Source organism: Rhipicephalus sanguineus, chromosome 6, assembly GCF_013339695.2.
Source record: "Rhipicephalus sanguineus isolate Rsan-2018 chromosome 6, BIME_Rsan_1.4, whole genome shotgun sequence".
NCBI classification, from domain to species: Eukaryota; Metazoa; Arthropoda; class Arachnida; order Ixodida; family Ixodidae; genus Rhipicephalus; species Rhipicephalus sanguineus.
The window spans coordinates 141288319-141312576 of NC_051181.1; the positions used below are offsets into that span (position 1 = coordinate 141288319).

General features: G+C 43.6%; 2 protein-coding genes across 5 annotated transcripts in view; one reads left to right on the forward strand and one right to left on the reverse strand.

Moving 5' to 3' along the window:
• Positions 1-275: 275 nt before the first annotated feature.
• LOC119396576 (protein MCM10 homolog) lies at positions 276-20086 on the reverse strand. Of its 2 annotated transcripts, none has more exons than XM_037663847.2 (17): positions 19964-20086; positions 19353-19883; positions 19198-19285; positions 18119-18281; positions 15986-16147; positions 15545-15675; positions 14443-14523; positions 12820-12909; positions 11103-11288; positions 10277-10356; positions 9135-9346; positions 8124-8256; positions 7489-7622; positions 6450-6563; positions 5452-5600; positions 2601-2643; positions 276-746 (listed from the first exon to the last, which is right to left on the reverse strand). In XM_037663847.2, exons 1-17 carry the CDS (start codon positions 19968-19970, stop codon positions 672-674), a joined length of 2379 nt encoding a protein of 792 aa, XP_037519775.1. In that variant the 5' UTR covers positions 19971-20086; the 3' UTR covers positions 276-671. The 2 variants fall into 2 exon arrangements, with proteins under 2 accessions (XP_037519775.1, XP_037519774.1); XM_037663846.2 differs by having other exon boundaries at positions 9135-9349.
• Positions 20087-20286: 200 nt separating this feature from the next.
• LOC119396578 (regulator of nonsense transcripts 2) overlaps positions 20287-24258 on the forward strand; it is a 39649-nt gene continuing 35677 nt past the window's right edge. For 2 of the 3 annotated variants that reach the window (XM_049417146.1, XM_049417147.1), the window contains exons 1-9: positions 20287-20648; positions 20988-21156; positions 21254-21363; positions 21769-21801; positions 21871-21955; positions 22783-22859; positions 22919-22999; positions 23404-23433; positions 23851-23970. In XM_049417146.1, the coding sequence (XP_049273103.1) occupies positions 20598-20648; positions 20988-21156; positions 21254-21363; positions 21769-21801; positions 21871-21955; positions 22783-22859; positions 22919-22999; positions 23404-23433; positions 23851-23970 (756 nt within the window). In that variant the 5' untranslated portion in view covers positions 20287-20597. Of the gene's footprint in view, positions 20808-20987; positions 21157-21253; positions 21364-21768; positions 21802-21870; positions 21956-22782; positions 22860-22918; positions 23000-23403; positions 23434-23850; positions 23971-24258 lie in introns of all 3 variants that reach the window. The other variant, XM_037663851.2, reaches the window with a different exon arrangement.

A 24258-nucleotide genomic window follows, 5' to 3' on the forward strand; every position in this document is an offset into this window, starting at 1 on the left:
ATGACGGCAAAATACGAAAAATACACTTTGAAACCCGTGACGTGCTGTGTGGAGGTTTCAGCACAAAGTTTAAAAATGAAACTTTGACCTCGATTTTTTCCTCATTAATAAACTTATGATGGCGAAATTAATGACATTAGCATTATCAGAGTACGATTTATCAATCTAAATTGGTTCATTGTTTCACTTTAGTGTCCCTTGAAAAAGTGCAGTTCTCAGATGAAAATATATGGTACACAATTTTAACAGAAGGCTTATGTCATCTGTTAATTTGCAATTGTACATAAGTCACATCTATGCATGTACATTGTTTATTAATCCGTTTATGTTGTACAAGTTGTACAAGGTAAATGGATAAAACCACTTTGGTAAAACTTGTGAAAAAGTTATAACACCTAAAAATGGCTTTACAAGCCACACTTATGTGACTTATCAGTTGACAACACAATTATCATCAGCAGCCTGTCGTCAATGCCTGAAGTAGTGCAAAAGATTTCATGATGAGCAGTACATCATACGACGTTGTGTCTACATCCTATGGGACAATGTTTGATGGACGTTGTAACGGACATGATACAATTGTCGCGGAAGTGAAATAGGGCGCGATGATGTGTATGAGACTGCAGCGCAGATGACAGATTGCAAACTTATAATAAGAGAAGTCAACATGATCACTTGTTCAGGAACTTGATCTCCTCGCCACGAATCAATAATTTTTCGCTGTCAAGCATGGGGCCAGGCTTTGGCTGAAAAAGGAAGAAAATGAGTTGCACACAACTAAACAACTACTAACATATCACAAACACCAGTAACGTGTCAAACTCGCATAGAAATTACAAGCTAAGAAATTGAACCAAATACAGTGAAACCTCGTTAATACGTACCTGCCGGGAACGCGGCATAACTACGCACTAAACGGTAGTACGCATTAAACACCAAGTAAAAATTTGCGTCTCCTAGCGTACGCCATCGCCGCCAGCAAATAAATAGAGTGCCACAGCAAATATTGCCTAAAGTACCCACCGCACAGCCTTTTCTTTCTTTTTGCCAAAGTGGAGAAAAGATCCTGGCCCACTCGCACGACCGCCCGATAGCGCGTAGTGGCGACGCCGAAGAGCATTTCGAAACTATTGCAGGGTCCGGGATACGCGGTCAACGCAGTGACCGACATAGCGACAGAACGGGCAGTGTCTGCTTTCCGCGGTATATGTGCGGGCGTCTAACCGCGATCTGCTACTAAACGAAAACTGACACAGTTCCAGTGAAACGCGGTACGGCCGCGTGGAGCCGATCGTCTCCCGGCTAGTTGCGTGCAGCGCGTCGCCTACTCGGCTCACGCCGTCACTACCGGGCCGCTTGTTGTGCCGCACGCGCGCATTTATCGTGGGAATGTTGTTCGTACCCACTTCGTTCCAGATCGTGCACAGATGCGGCAAGTAGCTTGTTCGGTTAACGCAGCAATGACGAGCTTCATGCAAGCGATGCGCACTCCGCGATGCTCTAGCGGTCCTGGCAGCGGACGGAGGCGCGTTGGGTGGTCGCCTAATAAAAGCGTGCAGTATGGTTACAACCGCGCTACGCTTGCTGTATTGTACACGTGCGTTTAGTGTGGTATCGTCAATGCAGCGAGGTTTCTCGGCGCCCGCGACCCGCAATGCTAACTACGCAACAGCGATCTGCTTTCGCTTCTACAAAGCGGTGCGCGCCTGATGACGGCTTAGTAGCGTTTACTGTCGGGCTAGTTGGTACATGGCTGAAGTTCTTCGTCCCTGCCCGAGCATTTGTGCCAATAATTCAACTTCAGCCTTGAAGACGGCCGCGCACAAAGAAGCGGCAGCGATCGGCGGCCCAGCGCGTTCAGGTTGTCGCCCAATAAAAGCGTGCAGTAGGCTTAAAAAGTAGTGCTGCGCCGCACGCGTGCCCGAGCAGATAGCTGAAGATACTTATTGTGATATGGTTGTCGGCGATAAGTCATGTCGGCGCGTTCGTCGGTGGCCGCCACCTCGCCTTCGTTCTTTCCCGATGCTTACCCGCAAAAGCGTCGCCGCAATCGCGCGGAAGTCGGAATCGGGGATCGACTGATCTGCGGAAGACCTTTGGCGGCACATTCTGGCGTCGGGAAGTTGAGCGGCGCAGTAAAATTTTATGGCACAAAAAGTTACCGCGGTACGCAGGGTACGCACTAACCGGTAGGCATAGGGCGAACCACTACGGCTTAAGCGGTCAGCGAATGCATTGGGCTCTATGGGACTCGGTCGGGGATTCGTCGCAACAACGTTTTAACCGTTAGTACGTTTAAAGCGGGTACGTATTAACGAGGTTTGACTGTAGATGTGCCCTAGCAAAAACAGTGCACAACATTGCATTGCATAACCATAAAATAATGGCAACAAACTGTTATGCCCGAAATGCATGGTCTAGGTCTTTTTGAAATGCAGGAGCGATCAACAGGAAAAGTCCAATAAGCAAGGAATGCTTTTGAATACATACTGGAAGACCATGTGCAGATTTTATATGAGCACATAGTTTGTGCAAATTGAACATTAAAATGTTCAAGCAAGGGCATGCCATAACAACAAGAAACAAACATGAAACCATACCTTTCCCATGGATGTTCTTTCGTAATTGGAGCCATTGCACTTCCTAGAAGAAAGGAAAACAGAAACAACAGTGAGGTTAACGAAGTGTAACGAGTACATTGCCCTCAATACAGGCGAGTATATTTGAATGCGTACATAGTCTATATGTACTAAAATTCTCTATGTTCGGACTTTCACGAAATAAAGTCCTAGTAACCAAGTTCTAACATCTTGTTCATTAAAATATTTTAAGTGCTACATGATCATGCTGAAGGCAAACGAAAAACACCTTTATGTTCCTAATGAGAAGTCGCTGACCAGGGAACATCAGCGGAGCTAATGTTTTGACAAGATGACTTGTCTTAGTATGGGCGTTACAAAATGTTCATTGTGATAAAAACCAGAGCTAATATCAAGATTTCTCTAGAAAATCCACTGTGAAAACCCAAAAAAGGCTCATAATCAGGGTTGGCAGCAAGCTTCTTTGTTTATACGCAATATGCGCACCTCAAGCATAAGCACAGTCCGCAGTTACGCCATCAGCTTATACAGTATTCCAGTATATTGCCACGTGCGTTTCTTATTATCACTTTTGCTGTACAGTCGAACCCGTTTATAACGAACTCGAAAGTGTCGCGAAAAGTGGTCGCTATATCAGTAGTTCGTTGTATATGGACTCGCCCTTAAAAACGTGCACTTAGCGGCCAAGCCGTTTTTTTTTCTTTGTGCACTTTTATTAAAGTCTTAACAACCCCTTTGGTGACAAGATAAGCCTTTTCGCGTCGTGAAGCGACGCCCGCTGACACCGTTACACCGAAGCGCGGTACCGCGACGTGGAGCCGATCATCCCTGGCTAGTTGCGTGCAGCGTGTCGCCTACTCGGGTCGCGGAGTCACTGCCGGGCCGCTTGCCGTATGCCGTATGCGCGCGTTTGTACGTTCTTCGTGCTTGCTTCACCACGGACCGTGCACGGGTGCGGCGACTAGCCTCTTCGTTCAACGCGGCGAAAACAAGCATTTTCCAAGCAACGCGCACTCTACGTCTCCGCGATGCTCTCGCGGCCCTGCACGACGATGCGCGGCGCACTTGAGTTCTCACCTAGTCAAACACGCAGTATACGCTCGCTGTCAGTGCATCGACCTTTCTCGGTGCCCGCGCCGCTCAACAACAGCGAGCTACTTTCGTTTCTACAAAGCGACGCGCACTTTAAAGCGGTCTCGCACGATGCGGCGGCGGCGGCGAACTTGCGAACGGCAGCGTGGCTACCGCCGTCAATCCGCAGTGTACGGCGTACGCCACACGCGCAGCCGAGCGGATATCTACAGATGACTGTGATGGCACGTTCATCGACGGCCGCCACCTCACCTTCGCTTTTTTCTGATGCTCATCCGCGAAGGCATCGCCGCAATCGCGCGGAAGTCGTAATCACCGATCGACCGGTCTCTGCCGTTACCGAAAAGACGGACAACTTTTAGCGGCACATTGTGGCGTTGACGAGTTTAGGGACGCAGTGAACCTTTTTGCGATGGAAAGTTATCGCGGTTATGCCTTCTTGCGTTCCAAGGCATTGTTTGGTTCATCGCAGGCGATCGTAGCTGCAGAGAACGGCGTCAGGAAAGGTTACCGTGCGAAAGCTGACCGCAAGGCTTCATGCTGCCTACTATTTTTTTCCCCCTCACTGCCATTCTACCACTGATGAAACGCCTGGAAAGTGAGTGACCTCGCTCGCAGCGTCCGAAATCTGCGTGCGGTGCTCGCCGATCTGGGTATCTTAGTCGCAAGTAAACTCAAGCGGGGCACGCGCGAGCGCGCGCCCCTGTCACACTTTAGAAGGCATGTTTTAACTTTTTTTTCGCTTCGCATGCGCCATATTTTTACCGCGAGCGTGTCTGAAGTGTTCGTTTTAAAAGTAAGAGGCTTTGAAAAATGTTCGCTATATCTGGACGCAGCTTCAATGGTTACCATAGGAAAATCGTAAGTGCACCCAAATATGGTCGTTATAACCGATAGATCGTTATATGTGGGATCGTTATAAGTGGGTTCGACTGTATTCGGTTTTTACCCACAAAGACTGTCAGCAACGCTCAGCGCAAACCGCGCCTCATTGTTCGAAAAGCTCCGCGATTATTGTAGATCGTTTTGTTAAGATTGCGTGCAAGACGCGAACACTCGAGCTTATTCTAGAGCTTGCGCGACAGCCAGCTGGAATATTCGACGGTACATGTATAAATGCCGACACGCTTCACCACTTGTCAGTTTTATCGACGACCGACGCCCTGTTTGCCACTATCAGTGTACAGCGTGTATTGCTGTAGTTTGAGTTTTAATTTCCTGGCCACAAGTTCGGCCAAATAAAGAGTTTCATCTTGAACACGTCGACTGCCGTCTTCATCGACGTCACGACCCCGTGACAATATATACTTTTATTCATTTGAGACAGCTATGAGGTTGTATCTTTCACATTTTACCAGTAGAGAAATGCAACAGCACTCCTGTGCACAGAATTTGATGCACTTGAGAGAATAATCGAAATATCAGTATATTAAATCACTCGATGAACTGATTGGGAATTAGCAATTAATTGGCTAAAGGAACGTGTGCTTCGCATAGAATGTAGACAACAGTGCAGTGCCATTTGCTGTTGACGTGAACCGCACAAAAAGAGGCATTACAAAAAGTCAAACAAGACGTGCCTCCGCAACCAATGTTTCCACAAGAAGACATGTTTATGCTGCCCTGATTCAGACACGTTCCCTCCCAGACACATTCCTACATTTTGCTACAAGTGATCACTTCCAAGTCTTTATCCTCGTGTAAACATTTCGTCGGTGTGCGGAGTCCTCACACATGATGCGAACGTGAGAGTGCTCACCGGCAGCTGTGAGCTGGAACCCTCGCAAAGGTGACTGTGCGATGACTGCAGTCCTTGCAACGGAAGAAACGCTTCATGGCCTTGTGGTGTTTTAGGGCGTGGTTTTCCTTCTTGCACAAGTCGGACGCCTGCTGAGCTGTGTAGTTGCACTGCCGGTCGGCAAAGAGAAAAGCATTTAGTATATGCAATAGTAGGAACAAATGTATTAAAATAACGTTTCACTAAAAACAAATATGTATACGCTATCTTTCTTCCAACCCTGACTGAGCCACAGTCCAAAAGCAAATACATAATGTCCTGGTCGCAAAAAAATTGTGTCATGATTACATAAATAATAAATATGCTTTAGCAGAGTGCGACGTTGGGCGAGTTGGTGCATAGCTTAAAATAAAATATTTGTGCGCAACAGAGACATGCAAGAAAAAAACAAGAAAAGAAGGGATAGCGCGCCAGATTATCAACTGAAAGTCTGCCGCCCTATCCTGTCTTCTCTTGTTTTTTTCTTGAATGTCTCAGTTGCGCCCCAGATATTTTATTAAAAACTGCATAAATAATTTTGCGGAGCACAGTTACTTAACACCACCCGTTTTTGCTTATTTTTTTGAAGAAGGAACACATCTTCATTTCACAGATTCAATGTACATGTACACTCATTTCCGATAAAAGGCCCTACAAGGACAACTGCAGTTTAGAAAGAACAGCACGGCAATGTCAATGATTGAGCCGATAGCACGATGGCAGCGGTGATGCAGCACTGTCAAAGATGACGATTACAGTATACTAATGATAGAACAATGAAAAATGCGACCAACACAGTGACCTGTCTATGATGGCATGACAGACGTGAGAACAACAGAATCCCAACCCATGACAAAGACCACAGCGTAATGCTCGTTCAACAAGTTTTACGTAAACACCCTTACATTTAAACTCAGTCCCTTATGACATTAGTGGTTTGCCGAGTAAAACAGAGATTAGAGAAGTGCACGGAGACGTACCTTTCTACAGGACACCACATCGCACTGTATTTCCGTGACAGACAGCATCTTTTCTTCCAGCTGCTCCTTCTTCTCCAGTACACTAAAGTACTGCTCCTCCTGTTCTTGCTCAATCTGCAAACATATCGCGGGAACAAAGAAATGTTAGCCTTAGGTGAATCACACAGTGGATTTCCTAACAGTTCCTAGAGAGTCCTCTACAGTCAGACACGAGAAGCTTGCATATGGTAATGAAACTGCGATAGGCCCAAAAAAACAGCAGTGCCCGTGCTGAGCATACATAGAATTTTGTACACAGTGCTGAGAACTTTTTGTCCTATTTTCATGTCCACATGACTGCTTTTGCAAAGAATACGCCAATGAGACGTCAAATCCCACTATAGTGGCCTTGGAAGAAGGGCCCCACTCGCAATGAACCACTTTCTTTTTCTCAATAAATGTTGTCTCTCCCTCTCGGATACAACTTAAGAAGGCAGAAGAGGCCCCGCCCAGATGACCGAAGCACGACAGCAGATTGCCTCTGCGACTAAAGAAATAGTCCCACTCATGCACTCAGCAACGTTTTCCAAAGGTGGGGTCACCGGCCGTCCAGCTCATGACGTCAATCTGGAGTGCGTGCCCATTGGTGCAGGCTTGTCCTTAATTAAAAGCATACGCTTTTAATTAAGGACAAAATGCCGCAAACTTCTAAAGCTGTATCTGACTGTAATCCCTTTTCCAGGAATATATGTATGGGTATGACTAGCCAAATGTTCTACTGATGCTAGTGCGTGATGTTTGCATTCAATAAGTAGCTGCAGCAGGAAACAGCAACTTCCTTCTGTGTCAATTTCATTCCGATCTGAAAAGCACCAAATAGAATGAAGACACAAGGAAGACAAGCATTATCGAAGTCATCGTCCCATGTCCTGTTGAAATCAGCAAACATCATACAAAAAAAGCTGGAAATTTTAATGCTAAGTGTCTATAAGCTGCTACTCATCCAAATTAGACACACTTTAGCAGACAGCAGTAAGATCAGCATAAAATTGAGCCCCACATCGTCCACTTGGTGAGCGTGAGATGACTTCTGACGAAGCAGCTTCTCCACTTCCTCCTTAGTCAATTCTGGCCCCAGACGGCTTCTTTTAGCTGCTGGCATTTCTGCAAATTCGTCATCTCGGGCCACCTTGCCTGAAAAGGAGTTAGAACAGATGTGCCATCAGGTGGGAAGGAAAAAAAAAAAGGCTGCCTGTGAAGATACGCTATACATTTCTGTGATTGGCTTGGCCGAGTGCTGAGAGACTTATCACTGTTTCACACACAGCAAAATGTTCACCTCTGTCTCTGTCAAGTCCACAATGGCTTGCTTACTAGCAAAGTGCATTCTTGGGCAAGCTGGTACACATTCTTAAAAGTAAAAATGAGCACGAATTCAATCCGTACGAAATAAGACAATCACATTCCTGCCCAATGCAAGGCTACTAAGTTAGAAATACCATAATGCAACTCATGCAACAGCAGCAACAACCTCTTTATGGGATGTGAATTACCTACATAGGCGCGGAGCAAGGCATGACTTGGCTGTAACAGTTTTGCTGTAACAGCTATAAAATGTTCATGCTATAAATGACTGTAGAGTTGAAGTAGAAATGATTGATCTCATTCTATCTGCAAAGTGAAAGCTATACTCACTTGACGCGGCAGGTTCCTCAAGCTTCCTCTGAATCTTAGCTTGTACTTCAGAGGACGTTGTGTCTTTTTTCACAGCGTTGGGGTCTTGTCGCACAAGAGGAGCCTTCGCACTCAACTTTTTTGCAGCTCTCAGCTGTAAAAACAACGAAAAAAAGACAAGGCCTGTGGTTTAAGGAAATGCATCTAGTGTTTGAACCGTTTTAAAAATTTATCAAATAGTATACAGTTTAGTGGCATAGCCAGACATTTTTTGGGGGGAAGTGGAAAGGGGGGTTCAACCAAGCTTTATGTATGTGCATGCATGTGTTTGCATAGGTGCGTTTAAATATATACATGCAAAATTGAAAAATTTCAGATGGTTTAGCTCTATAAATTTTTCTTTTTGTAAAGTATAAAGACAAGCTATGGCAAATGATTGTTCCAGACATCTGTAGCAGTACAATAGTCCAATATTTTTTTCAGCAATCACAAGAATCCTTCAGTGAAAAGTTTCCCAAACCTACATTTTCTTGTAACTTGCTTATGTTAGGCAAAAAGAATTTTTATTAACACAGCAGACGCATTCTGCAGACACTCGAGTGCAAATTGATGGCATGCAGTTATTGCCACTAGTAGTTCTCTGCAACAGGTCTTAATGAAACAACACGAAATACTCCTGTGTGTGACTGCACAAACCATTCGCGTGTACACGTGATCACTCCATGTACCATCGTCATTGCCCGACACCTGGAATAGCTAGCAAGCCAGGCGATAACGCGGGGTTAACATCTCCAGGTAAATAAAAAAATTCCTGCCCATCTCTCTGGCTTGACAAAATTTATACACAAAGGTAAGAAAGAAAACATTTGCTCTGTTCTGTCTTCATTTGTTTCAACTGGCATTAAAGATGCAATAACTATGGTAAACATTAATTTAAAGCCTAAATTATAATCAGCATATGAAGGGGGTGGGGTATGGTATACAACACAAGGAGTGGAACTGCCATTTCCATGTAAGTTTACAGGAACTCACCTTCGCAATCTCAGAGGGAGTCAACGCAGTTAGTCTCGGCAACGGTGCTGAAACAGAGCTTATAGGGCTGACAGCACTCAAACTCTTCGCTTGCAACGTTGAGGCGGTCCTCTTGGAGTCTAGAGATGCACCTGCAGGTGACTTCATGCTGCCGTTGTGCATCTTGAGGAGGTCCTTCGCAGTGATAGATATCATTTCCTTTTTTGAGGATGCTGCTGCACGTCACACAAATGATAGGAGAGGGTCAGTGGAGAGGCTTCGCGTTAAACCTACCCTACTTGCTCTTAGAATACTACCATTGTACTTACGGCATTGACAGTACTGAAAGCATGCCACATAAAAGCTGTTAAAGAGCAGACAGAGCAAGGCTTAAAAGAAAGCTTGAAATTGGGCTGAACGTGTGGGATCGCAGGAATTGCTTTTTTGCTCGACAATTGGAACACAAGGCAATGATGGCAAGTAATTATGGCAAGCTATATATACCACGACGATCAGTTTCATATACGATAGAACATCATTGATACGTTCCCATATTGTATGATTTCCCGGTGCCAATGTTCGCGATATTGTTATCAAGCGAAACTGTGCAATGTTTTAATGAATTTGGATAGTGTGTTTTCGCAGATAATACATTTTTTTCCCTGCGTTCTTAAAAAACAACAACATATAAATGAGGTTCTGTTGTGCTCTGCGTGCAGCGAGGTCCGTATAAATGAGGTTCCACTGTACAGTGCAGGAAAATGCCTCTTTTCGGATACGGTGTAGATACACCTATAACACTGTCAGTAGTGTGACTGAAAGATGTGTGTGTTTGTGGGTCAACAAAAGTGATCAACAATGATTAGCAGATTGACAGCAAACAGACACAAATGTACAGCGAGTGCAACAAAGAGCAAAATTAGAATCAATGGCCTGATTCGACAATGTTCATCGGCCTAAAGCAGCAGCAGTGCAGTTTGAACAGAAAATACGTAACCTACACGCAGATGAACTTTCATACCAATATATACAGAGCTCAGTAAAAAAAATTTCCAAATTTTTATCCTCGCTATGCTCACGCACTAAAATGGAAAATATATAGGCTATCATGATGTGCAGTACTAGATGTAGCGATACAAGAAATTAAAAAATAAGGAAATCACCAGATGTTGAGTCTGCCTCGTGCACCACATGGCGAAGGAAGTTACGAGAGCCAGCACCGGGATTGCAAAGTGCCTTGCCTCTGAAATAAGATCAAAGAGTTGATCCTATGCAGCCGCACATGGAATTAAATTGCTTCTGCACGATAAGAAATCTACCACAGAGAATATGTTAGGTGCAGGAAAGGCATTTTTCATTTTACTCTGGTATGCCAGGGCCATACCAGTAAGCTTTAACTCTGTATGTACAGTGACACTCAATGTGAGTTGCAACACGGTGGCCATGGTTGAAGGTGCCCCAAGCCCACACTGCAACACCAGCAAACGTGAAATCAGGTCTTGCAAATACCACTAGGTGAAACAATGCTTACGTCACTGATTGTTTTCTATGTCGGCACCACCGTGCAGCATTGGCACCGCTTTGATCAAGGGTAGCATGTTGTAACTGATATCGGGCGCGACTGTACATTGTATACATCTGCTTTACGTGTGCACCAGTAAAACCATGCATTATCCTTAGGACCTTATCAGACGAAACAGAATGCCATCTGCATGGTCAAGCAAGCATCATAAAGGATCTCTGAGAGATACTGGCATCATATATAATGTCTTAAGTCCAGTAGATTCACCGTTGACTCCTGCCAAGAAACTTGTATTGAAAGCAAGTTCTCCAAGATAATCAAGGAGTTTTCCTGTGGCCTGAAGAATACCATCAAACATTCTTGTGCACAAACAATTATGTTTTCTCTCACTAGTAATGATAAAGCCAACATGAACACAGAGATGTAAGCATGTAGAAAACCAATGATAATTAAGCCGGCAGACTTACAGAAAGTCCGACTTGGACGCAACTGTGTTGATGGCCTGGTTCTCTGATGAAGAGAGGTGCCTCAACTTGATGGCTTCTGCCGCGGCATGCCGTGACGACTTCTCGAGCTCCTCCGCTTGTCTGGCAACCTTGAGATTGCTTAGGATGAGTTTGTCTTTTGTACGAAGTGTTTTTGTTGCCTCTCGTCTGCAAGGCGCAACAAGACACGTGTTGTACAGCAGCCCAAGAAATTATGTTGCACGAACATGAAACATAAAGAAGGGGAATGAAAGAAGTGGCTACTAGCGGCGCTGACTAACACTCCTAGGTTTAAATGCACATATATACCCCATAAAGTGGATGGGAGGATGACCGCTGCCATAGCTCAGTGATAGAGCATCAGAGGCGTATTTGAAGGTCGCAGGTTCAGTCCTTGCCAGTGGCAAGTTATCTTTTAGTCCACTTTACTTTCTTCGTAATTGCTACAAATAACATCTCCTATTCTTTTCTTGGCTTTCTTGTCCGTTAGTTCCAATTAATGAACGTGAGACATGCAATTTGAAAGCTTCCAAATGACCAAAGTGGAGAAGTGAAATGATTGTGAAAAGCAGGGTAACCAGGCAACCAGCCAACTTAATTCAAGAATGATTAGTTACGTGGCTTGCACGAAAAAAAGTTCAAGACAATCTCAAGCTTTTCTCCTAAATATTCCCCACAAAAATTCAACTCATTTACATTAAAAGCACACTTCGAGCGTTGCTGTCTAATACACTTCACAAAAGATTTTTTTTTTAATTTAAACATTTTTTTGTAATCACATGAAAGAAATTTGTCATAAATTAGTAGTCACATTGAATACAAAGCTATATTATGCTAATCAGGGTGGTAATGTTAAAAAGTAAGTTTCCCATATGTTGTGGCATCACTGAAGCAGTGGTGAGCCACTGCATAAAGATATTTTCTTGTGCCTGCCTGTTTGTATGTCATAATCCTGTTTCCATCAATATTTGTGCTTAACTTGAAATAGTCACAACTGAAGCGTTTGATCCCTAGGTGTTTTGTATTAATTCCAGTTGTTTGCATATTTGAAAAATCTGGCTTTTTAAAAAGTTGGTTGTTAGTAAACAAGTGCCTTGTACTTGTACCTTATGCAACAGAACATTTGCTGATAACTCTTAATGATCGATATGCCAGACAGTACATCAGCCAAGCCCACCCATGCAAACAGATAAGAGTGTAAAACTTCATCACAAAGCCACATTTGCCTCAGAAATATTCTGCTGCGTCAGGCATTCAGCTTATACAGGCTACACAATGATAACGGGAATATTTTTAGTTCTGCTAATGCACTGGGTTCAAGCCCGATGTATTGGGGTCCTGCTGAAGTTTCAAACAAAGGGCGAAAACAAATTTCTTAGGTGACAGGTCATGAGAAGAAAAGCTAACATTCTAAAGAATTATATGGCATGCATATTGCAACATGCCGTTTGTGTCTACGACACGAATACAAGGGAGGCTGATTCCTTAAGCAAATAGTTAAATAAAAATCCAAGTTCACAATTACACAAGTAGACAGCTTTATAGTTTCTGCTGACATAGCACGTATTGAAAATGCCCCTATTTGTTGTGATGGGACCAGGAGAGTGCGGCTAATGAGTCTCTGCCACACGCATGCAGGACTGAGTTCCACAATAACAAAAATGGCTGGACATCTGTGAGTTTGCGTTGACCAACTCACGTGGGATTCATGAACATTTGGCCCCCGTAGATGACTTGGCTGTTCTTGAGGACTTTCTGCTTCAGTCCACTCGGTGCAACACCAGAATACCTAAAGGACACATTGGACATAGTAGCAGTACCCATTACAGGGTGCATGCATGAACATGGCAAATGGTTTAGAGAAATAAGTTAACAGTTACGTCTGATATGAGCTGGGTCAGTGGGTTACTATTAAAGATAACTCAACCAGAGCACAAAGAGAGTTGCATAGTGGGCTTGTTGGTAGGGCATTAAAGGAATTGGTTGCCGCGCGAACTCGACACAAGGACAGCACTGTGTGTTGTCACCTTTCTTTTGTCCTTGCGTCGACTTTGCGCTACAACCAATTCCTCTAGAGCACAAAGCCTTGAACAATCCTCCTGAGGGACATACATTTCAGTATGCCTAAATAAATTTAACAAGTGTACGTAACAGAGGCCTATGGACAGATTACCTGTAATCTCAGTTCGATAATCTCATCTGAGATTACTTGTAATCCCAGTTCAAATCAATTTTGAGTCTCAGTTCAATATTCAGCAGCCAAACAAACCCCTTACGCAAGTTTCAGTGGAAATAGCCAAATGGCTGCTTTTTTTGTAAACTACACAAAGGCTGTGCTGCATCCTATAGAATCATGGACGTCGGCAAAGGGGGGGGGGGGGGTCAAAAGGCACACTTGCCCCCATCAAGCCACACCAGCGCTCGCCCCCCACCTAAGCTACATTATCGTTCCCCACTCCCCCAGCCACGACGCAACAGAGGTTTGCACCCCCCCCCCCCAGACAAAATCCTGCCGACACTCATGTATAGAATGTAATCTAACATCAATGCAACGTGCATCCTGTACTAAGACACCCTATGGTCATTATACTATGACATTAGCCTAATAGCAGCACCGATTCATGCATTTGAATGTATTGAACAGATGTCACAAAACCCAACTTTTTGGACCATGCCTGTTATGTAACACAGCTATAGATTTTCTGAGCCTGCTCTGAAGGAACCATAAACAAAAAATGTATGTGCGATGTTAGGAGATGGAAAGGCTGTACGGATGAGAGCAGACTGGTGTGGTGTACACCATAGCTCACATTACAGGGAAGACGTAGGGCTGGACAGGTCATGTAAAGCATAAAACAGACGGTCTATTACTGGTCTGTTAAAGTAACAGTGCAGCTGTCAAGGAAAGGAAAACATGGTTTAGGACAGTAGAGAAATGGGCACTAAAGCAAGCTCAGGAAAATTTGCATTCAGAAGATGAAACTGTCTGTAGCAAAACAGGGTATTGGAGACCTCTGGGAAATGCCTCTGTCTTGCAGTGCAGGTAAATTAGGCTGATGATTATGACACAGACTGTATTAATACTGAGGGACTTTTGAGCTTTGATCAGAAACAAAAATTATGCTTTACAATAGTATCTCAAGGTACACTTCTAAAACGCTAGGTAAGTTTCCAAAATATTTTGTGAGATTGCATGTGTTGACCATGAGGGTTAACCTCTAGCAATCAAACTGGACCAGTTTTCATCTAGTAGTCTTGTGAAAACAAGATTACAAGAGAAAATAGAAAATGAGCATACAAAGAAAAGGTTGAAAAATCTTACGATGCCTGAAGGTCAGTCCGCTTGGAACTCATCTTACGGTACTCTGCTTTGACGTGGTACACGCAGTATGGGCAAGTTGACCTGGTGAAAAAAAATTTTGGTCATGATAAGGTCACTATATAAAGATTGACAGAAAACTAGATTCAGATACAAAGCCGCATGCAATTAGCATCCAGGCAGAAACTGCACATAAATAAAAAATTTCTTGTTAGAAAGAAGCAAAACACAGACACTTTCATGACACTAGTCTACTAGTCTATGCTTTCCATTTAAAGTGCTGCAGGAGCAGATGCAAACATATGCTTCTATTTTTGGCTTAGCATTTAATGCAATTATTTCGAGATTTAAACTGCATTGCATACCCAAGCACATCATACAACTGATACATATCGTTAAGGTATCAAGTGACTACTAAATATTTCATAGGAAGCTTTTTTGGGGGCCAGAAACTTCACACAACATCACTTGTATGACAATACCTTTTAGGTAGTGGGCGACTGCTCGAAAAGACTCTTACATAGCAAGTATAGTATGCCAATGGTTTCAAGAAACACAAAAACACAAGGAAAATTTGGTGTATGACAAGGTATATCAAGTAACTGAGGGCCACTCATTATTTACACCTATGTGATCAACCTATATTTACTAAAGTAAGCTTCCATACAAGGTCACATTGCTTCATATTTAGAATTACTGGACAATCCCTTATAGAGATTTATAACTGAGGCTTATTGCCTATTGTTATTCCTTATAACGGTTATATTTGTTTACAACACTTCAATGCGCATAAAAAGAATTATAGTGGGGTACTCCAGATTAGATTAAGTGTGACAACCTGGGGTCCTTTAATGTGCACTTAAACATAACTACATGGGCATTTTGCGCTTCACCCCCATCAAAATGCAGCCATTGTGGCCGGGAAACGAAACCGCGTCCCTGAGCTTAGCAGTGTGACATTTTAGTTGCAATGCTGTTATGGTGGCTAGTACTTCATTGTATACAAATCCTTCAGTGATGTACAACCACAACTCCTCAACAACACTCCCACCCCCTCCTCCACTACAATAATTTACTATTATACCAACAGAAAATTATTACATACAGGTTGACTACATTTGTGCAGGGTTGATTATCTCTGGTTTTGCCTTTGCACGTTCCGAAATCCTTGGATGTTCCCATCAGCATCACTTTGCCAGGGTGGTCTATACTGAGGCACACTTCTTTTCGACTGCTCTGTGAAATGGATATGAGGATACATTTTTCCAATGCAAAGGGATGAATGCGCAGGTAACAATCAAGCAGGCTGCTGTGTATAAGTGTACAGCAGCACCTTGATTATTAATGTTTAGTAATCCAAAGGAATCTACAACCACAAACATCCCGACCTTATTAATTCAGTTCATACGCTTCGTATGCACAAGGTGCAAGTAACATGCAGTGAATTTCATAATCGTACAGAAGTGGAGAAAAGCTAGATTTCTTCTTTTGTATCGTTCGAATGTTTCGTGCAATTGCATTAAGAAAATTGGGCACAGCTACTTACGAAACTATCTTTGTTTGGCATGACTGATGGGTTCAGAAAACCAACTACAGAGCCGACCGATGTCTTCCAGTGTTTCTCATGTACATCGCCAAAGAGGAAAACGCAGACAAGGTTTTCACAGTCTTGCAGATCTGTCAACTTCCATATCGAGAACGGCTTTCCCTGCAAGAAGAAAGCATTTTTGTCACAAACAGGCAAGACCAGAATTATTTAACATGTGAAAGAAAATAGTGTTATCCTGTAGGCAACTCGCATTAGACATGCCATAATTTAAATTTTAACTATCTGCACTAGTATTATGTGGACGCCCGTATCTGAATCTCTTCATTACTTCCTCCTCTCTTAACTGAATAATGCAGACCTCTTTTCTCCAAAATAGGTCTATTGAGAGGGATAGTTTTGCTTATATTTACTCAGTGATTAGTTTCATGTTAAGGGCCAGTAAACAGGCTCAGACTTTTTTTGTTATACGTCCCAAATAAGCTCACTGATTCGTGCAGAAGGCCACGGCGATCACATTTTGCGAATATCATAGCGCTGCGCGCCGCTCCATTTTGAAAAACAATTCCCGCACCCCTCTCCAGCGCCTGTCCAATCCTCCTAGTACGCGAAGTGACGTAATCTTGCCAATGGGCAACATTACACAGCACCGGCTTTGTCGATTGGTCCTCTGCACTACGAAACGGCGCCTTGGCCCTGCGGTGATGCAGTTTTGGCTGTTTTGACTACGCAGTCCACATTTTCATTTTCCTCTGCTGCCCTCTGCTGTTCTGGTAGAGCCCCGAGGCTATCAGGACAAGTGGTATTGTCAGAACAAAAGCCTCCGAGATGAAGAGGTGTCTCGCGACTTTTGCACGAGGGGAAGGGTGCGTACCTCGCCAGTGCCTTGTACCCTTCGCACCGCGCTATCACACGAGCGACACGTGGGGAAAGCCTTGCTCGATTGTTGGCTGCATGCCGATGACATAATCACTGACGTCGTGTTATGTTGCCGAAGTGGGCGTAGTCACGACAAGGGGCTACACCTACCCCACCCCGCTGCTGAGAAGGATGGGAAGGCCGAGCGAGAAACCGAAATGGGTTGTTCTATACCCTGCAACTTCCTTATTACAGCACTTATTTGCAAAGCTCTTGCAGCAGCATGTTCATGTCATACAACTGCGCAGTTATTTCTCCATCAGAAATTTTGGACCGCGAGGTTGTTTACTAGCCCTTTAATACAGTGGCTTAGAACACACATTGAACAAATTTAAGGACCATGCAGGTGATGGATACAAAGCCACAGCACATTGTAGCTAAGAAAGCAACAAGAGAACTGTCCCAAAATACTATGGTACGTTGCCTAGATGTTCAGCGAGGGCTGGTATCATAAATGTGTTCTCATCTGAAGACGAGTATTCAAGCGAGACCAGAGTCACTGAAGCATCACAGAACGCAAATGGAATGGTTGCATCAAAACTAGCGCCTCAATATAACACGTTCAGGATGATGAGTTTTCTATAAAGCCAAGGAAGTGACAGACGAGCTAAATGTTGACAAATAAGGGCCATGATCACTGCTATATTTTAACAACAGTATGAAAAACACGTACGAGTGACTAAAAAGATGACAGACGCTTCATCTTCCTTGAGTCTCTTGTTCGTGCTTTCAAGTCATCGTTATGATTTCATGTGTATCATCAACTCACCCAAAGGATTACTCTCCTAGGCATGATAACATGTAGCAGCGTCTAAAAGAGCAGATGACACTATGTTGTTCCCAGCACTGAACAGTAATCTTTGCAGAATACCGTTTGGAAATTCGGCCACGTTTCTGAAATTTGTGCGCAATAACAGAGTACGCCATGCACGGTGTTTTGTATTTGTAAACTTGCTCCAGTGTGGTCCTTTCACTGTTTTTGTGCCAATTCAGTACCAAAATTTCCTCAGCCATGTTTATTAATACACCTTGCCTTGCTGGAAAGCTCGTAACACTAGAGCTCATTTTTTATTTGTAAGCCTCACTTGCATCATATCTTTCTGATGTTATGCTCTGTAACTTGCCTGTGAATTCACAGTGGCACATTGGCAAGTAAAACGAAAGCGAACTAGCAGCAGCAATAAATGTGAAAAGGTGATAGAGGGTTACACTGACGTTTTTGGACGTCTTCGGTGGTGATTTGTTGACTAGCACACCGACTGTAACCCAGTCAATGTCGATCTTTTTCTGCTGAACAAAACTTGGCACCATGGACATCTTGACCATTTTTCTTCCAGTCATCCGAGCTTCCATGACTGTTGATTCCACCAGAGGTCGTCTGAAAGTGCAAGCACAGTTTCAGAATGCATACCTCAGCAAATGAGACTTCCTTCAGGCTAGACAATACAACTAAGTTGCTGGATAATATTCAGCTATTGTGACGCATTATCAAAGAGAGCTGTAGGGTCGCATACACCAGCAAAAAACATTTAACGTCATGTGGCATTCACAGAGGCATTATTGCAATAAAATTTCAGTTCACTAATTGGCTTTGTATGTTGTCCTAAAACTTCAGCTATCATATGGAAAATGTTGTGTAAGGGAGAGTAATTTAACAGATCAGAGTATTTTGGTGCACAGGTACAATTGCATTTCAAGCTCAGGTTGAATGCAATTCACGAAGGCACAAGACAACACTAACCCATTTTGTCTTTTTGTATTGCACTAGAAATAAATTAGATTCTATCCATATACAGGTTCTACACAATGCACGATATGCTATGCTGAGCTTTTTTTTTGGTCATTGTTCCCATATTTCTTATGTATGTTATTACTGTATTGCACTGCATTTTGCATTGTATTCCTATTTAATATTTCAACCCTCTTTTGCCTGTTAGCAACCCATACTCTTGTGCCAATTTTGAAGCAATTCGATTTTGGCATAATTTCTAACAGGGGTCTCATTCTCAGTATTTATACTGTCGGGACCATCGTCTGCATACAAGTTTTATGTATTTATGTATCTGCATCAAAAACTGAAATTGAAAATAAAAGTTTTGCCGAAAACATTTGTAAGCTCAGTTCTGAAGAAATAAATTCGAGACATTAACTAAACCATGCAGTGTAACCATGACCTGACAGTTCACAAAGACCATGGCATCACTTAACATCCACTGGTGTTAGTTATCAGTCACTCTGTAGCCTTTCTTAAACATCGGGATTTCGTGAAGATGTCTGTTTAAATATGCACTCACATGATTCGTATGCCAGAGTAAGGATCCCTCACTCCGTTTCCATCAAGGCCATCAAGCGGCAGCGTGCCTTTGCGCTTAGTGTCTTTCCCTAGAAATACAAGAACGACGCGAGATGTACATTACAGCTTAACAGAGAAAAAGCACCGATATCTTACACGTGTCAACAGGTGGTCGCGACGAAAAGCCGGACGATTTTCGTTCTTCGAGACTTCTCTTAATGCTCTTGCCCATTTTGTTCAAACCCGCCTCGGTCGGATAACGTTTCTCGTCATCCGACGAGTCCGTGTCACCTGAATGCACGACACTTTTCTCCATCGAAGTTACCGGCTCCTTATTCATACCGTCGTCTTTAGCGTCGCCGAATATATCTTCATCCACGAGTTTCAAGCGCTTTCGCGTGGGTACTGAGCTGCTTCCGCTACCGCTGGGCTTGCTTGCGGAATCGTCTTTCGGTTGGGACGATTTCTGGGATTCGAGCTGCCTACGAAGCATCTCCATCTTTTCTTGCATTTCGCGTAGCTGCTTTTCGATGGCTGCAGTGGAGGACGGTTCATCTTCGCTCTTTCGAGCGGTAGTATCCTGTTCGCTTATCGTCTTTGAGGGAGCTTGATTGGCTTGATCTTCACCCGCTTCCATGAGCTCTTGACCAAGTAGTTCATCAAGAGCGTCGATGTCCAACTCGGCATCTGTTGAATTGGAGACAGGGTTAATCAGAGAGTCACGAAAACGCTGGCAAACTCGCACGAATGCTGCAGAATTCACTCACCGTCCATTGCGCAGAGAGCTAGTAACGTACTGAGGTCAAGAGAAAAAAACTTATCATCTACTTTAACCGCGTTCTCAAAGCAACTACTAAACACACCTCCGTCTTTGCGCGCGCTTTTCGCGGATCGTCGCGAGAGCCCTCTGTGAGAAAACGAAAGTTGGCTGTAGGTAAAAGACACTAAAGCATGTCGCTGAATTTAAACATTATAGTACAACATCGTTTACACTAGACTGACGGCTGTGCAGCTTATAACAAATTACACCTGTGCATTATTGCGAAAGAGTTTTCTTGATTATTAGATCTTCAGAACACACGCCAGGTGGCTTGGTTTCGAAAACATGGTTGTGTGTTGATGTGCGAGCATGATCGTTTCAGAATGCGATAAAGTTTTCCCCCGTAAACTGTGGCCAAATGCGACTTGAAACGTCCGCGGAAGCTCTCGTACAAAACACTTCGGAATGTGATCTCACCGTCGACACGTCGTGTAGACTTTGAAACGCACGGTTTTCGCAGGGTTTAGTGAGACGCGGCGCGCATCGTTTAATTTTGTGCGTGGACATTATCCTCCACGTAGGAGTTTTTGCTCGACAAGTGGTAACAGCAACCCACGTCGCGGCATTTTTTCACCTTCGGCATGGTCTACTGCAGCAAACCGAGAGCAGCGCACAGCAGCCGCATCAATCGCGTGAGCACCACATCTTGTAGGATCGTGTTAGCATCGTGTGGCTGAGAGCGCGGAGTCTTGTTGTAAACAGTGCGATCGGTGTGACCTCGTGGCTGTGCGCGATTACTGATTGTTGCGCATATTCGGTGCCACTAACGGATAAACCAACACCCGCTAATGGTGAGTTTAATGTATCCGCAGTTCCATCAACGTTTCCTTGCTTCCACGAAGAAGACGATGCAGTTTTTTTTTTTTTTTTATGGCGGCCTACCACGCTGGCCGCCGCGAAGACGATAAAGAAACACTCCTTTTGTACCTGAGCACGCCTTACCTCTTTTTTCTTCCTACGCTGGTTTACAGGACTCTGAGAAGAAAACGGAAGTCAAAGGCAAGAGCTGGCGCAGAGAACGGGAGGAGAGAGGTCGGCGACTGCAAGCCAGGACTTTGCAATCCGAGAAGAATGACCAGAAATGTGCGGTTCCGTGCAGCAATAACATTCCGCCCGGTGCCGGCGGCGATTCTAAACGAGGTAGTGTCGACAGCATCGCTGGCTTGCCGGCGCTTTTGCCGCGTTGCTCTTGCTAGCAGCAAACACGGCCTAACGTTTGTTTTGTCTCTGCTCCCAGAAACTGACGTCGTCTCTGCCAATGACAACTCCGCTGAGAAGGTGTCAAAACGGGCTGACAGTTTGCCCCCAGAGGAACCGCCGGAAGAAGTGGCACTCAGTACAGTGGAAGTAAGGATATTGTTTGTTATAGTGTACACTACGTGAGACCGAATAAACAGTCAGTATGTGCACCTTTAAACTGTTATTTTTTTTTTCTTGTGATCCCATAAATAGGCGTCCAAATGGTTGCATATTTGTTAGTGTATGTGTTTATCTTGCATTGTGTTACTGTAACAGTGCTCTTCACAAGAAAATACTGTTTTGACCTTTATTACCTATATATCATATGTAACCGTGCAGTGCTGTATGAGAGGTTGTCTGTGTGGCTTCCTGCCATCAGTAGCAAGGCACTGTCAAAGGGCAGGTGTTGTTACTGGCTGACATTAGAGGCATTTTGATAGTGCAGAAAATACATTAAGCTTTTTACATCACTTCTCTCTGCTTTCAACTTCATTATTGTTTTATAAATTGCAGGACAACGCTGCCGCCGTGGAAGAAAGTGAAAAGGTGAGTGAAGTGAATCTGACGTAATCTTTGAGCAACTTCTGAGAACTCGTTCTCACATTTTACTTCAAGGCAATCCTTGATGCGTATGTGACGGAAATTCAAGAGAGACTCAACTTCAAATCGGAACTGCGGAGCAAGAATTTGGCAGCTTCGGGTAAGAGTGACTGTCTTCAACTGAAGCCCGTGGTTGTTTAGTACCACAAAAATTTTAGGTGGGACTGGAAATTTGGAGCAGATACAATAGTTTATACAGAAAGTATGGCTAGTCCTTCTTTGACATGAAGTATAAAAGTATAAAGGTGCGATATACACATTGGTTAGATGAAGCCATTTTCATTAAATATGGTGATATCTGTGTCAGTATGGTGGAAATCACACTGTCAAGGAAAGAATTTTGTTGTCCTTGTCAGTTGTGGCATGTTATATTATGCTTGTGAGGCCATACACGTTTACTGTGTTTGTCGTCGTGTGCGTTGTGATGCATTTTCCAAAACAGTTAGTGAATTTTGACAGCGTTTTTTTTTCAGTCCTGTTGCATACTTTCTACTTCCCATCATTACTCTTATGCACTGATTGCTGTGAATTTTTAAATAACGGGCAGATGCAAATCCTACGTGATAAATGTATCGTCATGCAGGTACTCAATATTTGTCATTCTGAAATACTTTCCAACATAACCAAAATATTGTATTCTTCTATAGACAAATTGCTCTTCTTCATCACTCTTGTAATTGGTAAATGAATTGTCCATTTTTCATACTGTGAAGTTTCACCTTGTGTGGCAGTTCAGCTGCTGTGGTGTAGTGTTGCTTAGCCTGAAGTTGACACTGCCTGTGGTGACTGTGGTGGGGGGTCAGAAGGAGGAGTATAATGCAAAAGTGCTCATGTGCCATCTTTTAGAATCATGTTAAAGAATCTTGCGAATGAAATAAGTATTTAGCTTAGGCTTTATGGCTCAGAATTGGTCTCTTGAAATTACAGGCAATCGTCCAGAAGAGGCATTCTTCAGTAGGCTAGACTCGAATCTTCGGAAAAACACTGCTTTTGTAAAGAAACTGGTGAGCACCGTCGCACTGACTTGCTCGAAACTGGCACTTACGAGGTATCTGTTATGCAGAAAACAATCTCGGAAGCCCAGAGGGACTCTCTCCTAAAGGACATGGCTGGCCTGAACCTGACCAAGTACATCAGCGAAGTGGTACGGCACACCAACGGTCATTTCATACACTCTGAAACCAGTTTACACCCTTTGGGGCATATCTTGATCACACCGTAACAATCGCCATCTATCCTGTAGGCCTTTCCTCGCTATCACATCGTGCTCATGTTACATTTTGGTCATAATTGGTATGCATGCTATCAGCATGACTCAGCATTTTTTTTACAGAAAAGCAGCAGGCACAAAGTTTTCAAGAAAGGAAACACAAGCAAGGCTAATTGGTGTGTGACGAAAACACTCCCCGAAGGGTGTATGACAGAATACTCCTTAAAGGATGCATGACAGAAAGTACTCCCTAAAGGGTTTAACTATTTTTTTAGAGTAGTTGAGCAACTGACATGGCAGTGAGAAGAAATGCATCACTTATTGTATGTTTCTTTCAGGCGGCTGCCATAGTGGAGGCCAAACTCAAGGTAAGTTTGAAGCCGAGTGGCATTTGTGTTACTGTTTGCTGAATGTCGCCTAAGTAATCGGCACAAAGTATGGCGTGACACTTATGTTTACAGTTTTGGTTGTTCGCTCTGAAATTTTGCACAGTGGTGGAATTTTGCAGTGGTTCCCCTTTAATTCAAACCACATTTGGATGCAGTAATAGTTATTATATTTAAAGTAAATCGAAAGTTTTCTATGATTATACCTTACAAAAGCATAATTGCTCACAGGAAACTACGTTTTCTGAACCTTAGCCTTTTTTTATGTTAAGCTTATTCGTTGTTACTTCTGAATTTTCTGCAGAACTTTTATGCGGTACAGTTTGTAGGCTCCCATGCAACATTGGAAAAATTTTCACTGTTGTTATGTGACCCTCTTCTTTTCTTTTCTTCTTTCAGATGTCTGACATACAGACAGCTGTAATTGTGTGTTCATCTTTGCACCAGCGATATGCAGAGTTTTCGACACAGCTGCTCGAGAACTGGCTCAAGGCACTCCCTCTAAAAAAGGACGACAAGGTTTGTGCTAGATGGGCCTGTACCAAGCTTGTACCCTGCCTAAGTTGTATTTTTAACAAACATGCCTGTAACTTGTTACCTTATAAATCTTTCTCTAGTCTGTGTACTATAACTAGACTAGTGTATTCTAAATAAGTACTTACCGGTGGTGACTTGCTTCTCTGACACTGTCGTACCATTGCAGTGCCATAAATGCTAAGATACTATGGCAAGTGGGTGCAAAGCGTAACTGCATTTAGGCTAGTTCAGTCGAAGCTGTTGCTATTTGGGACGCAGTGTTCCCTTAGG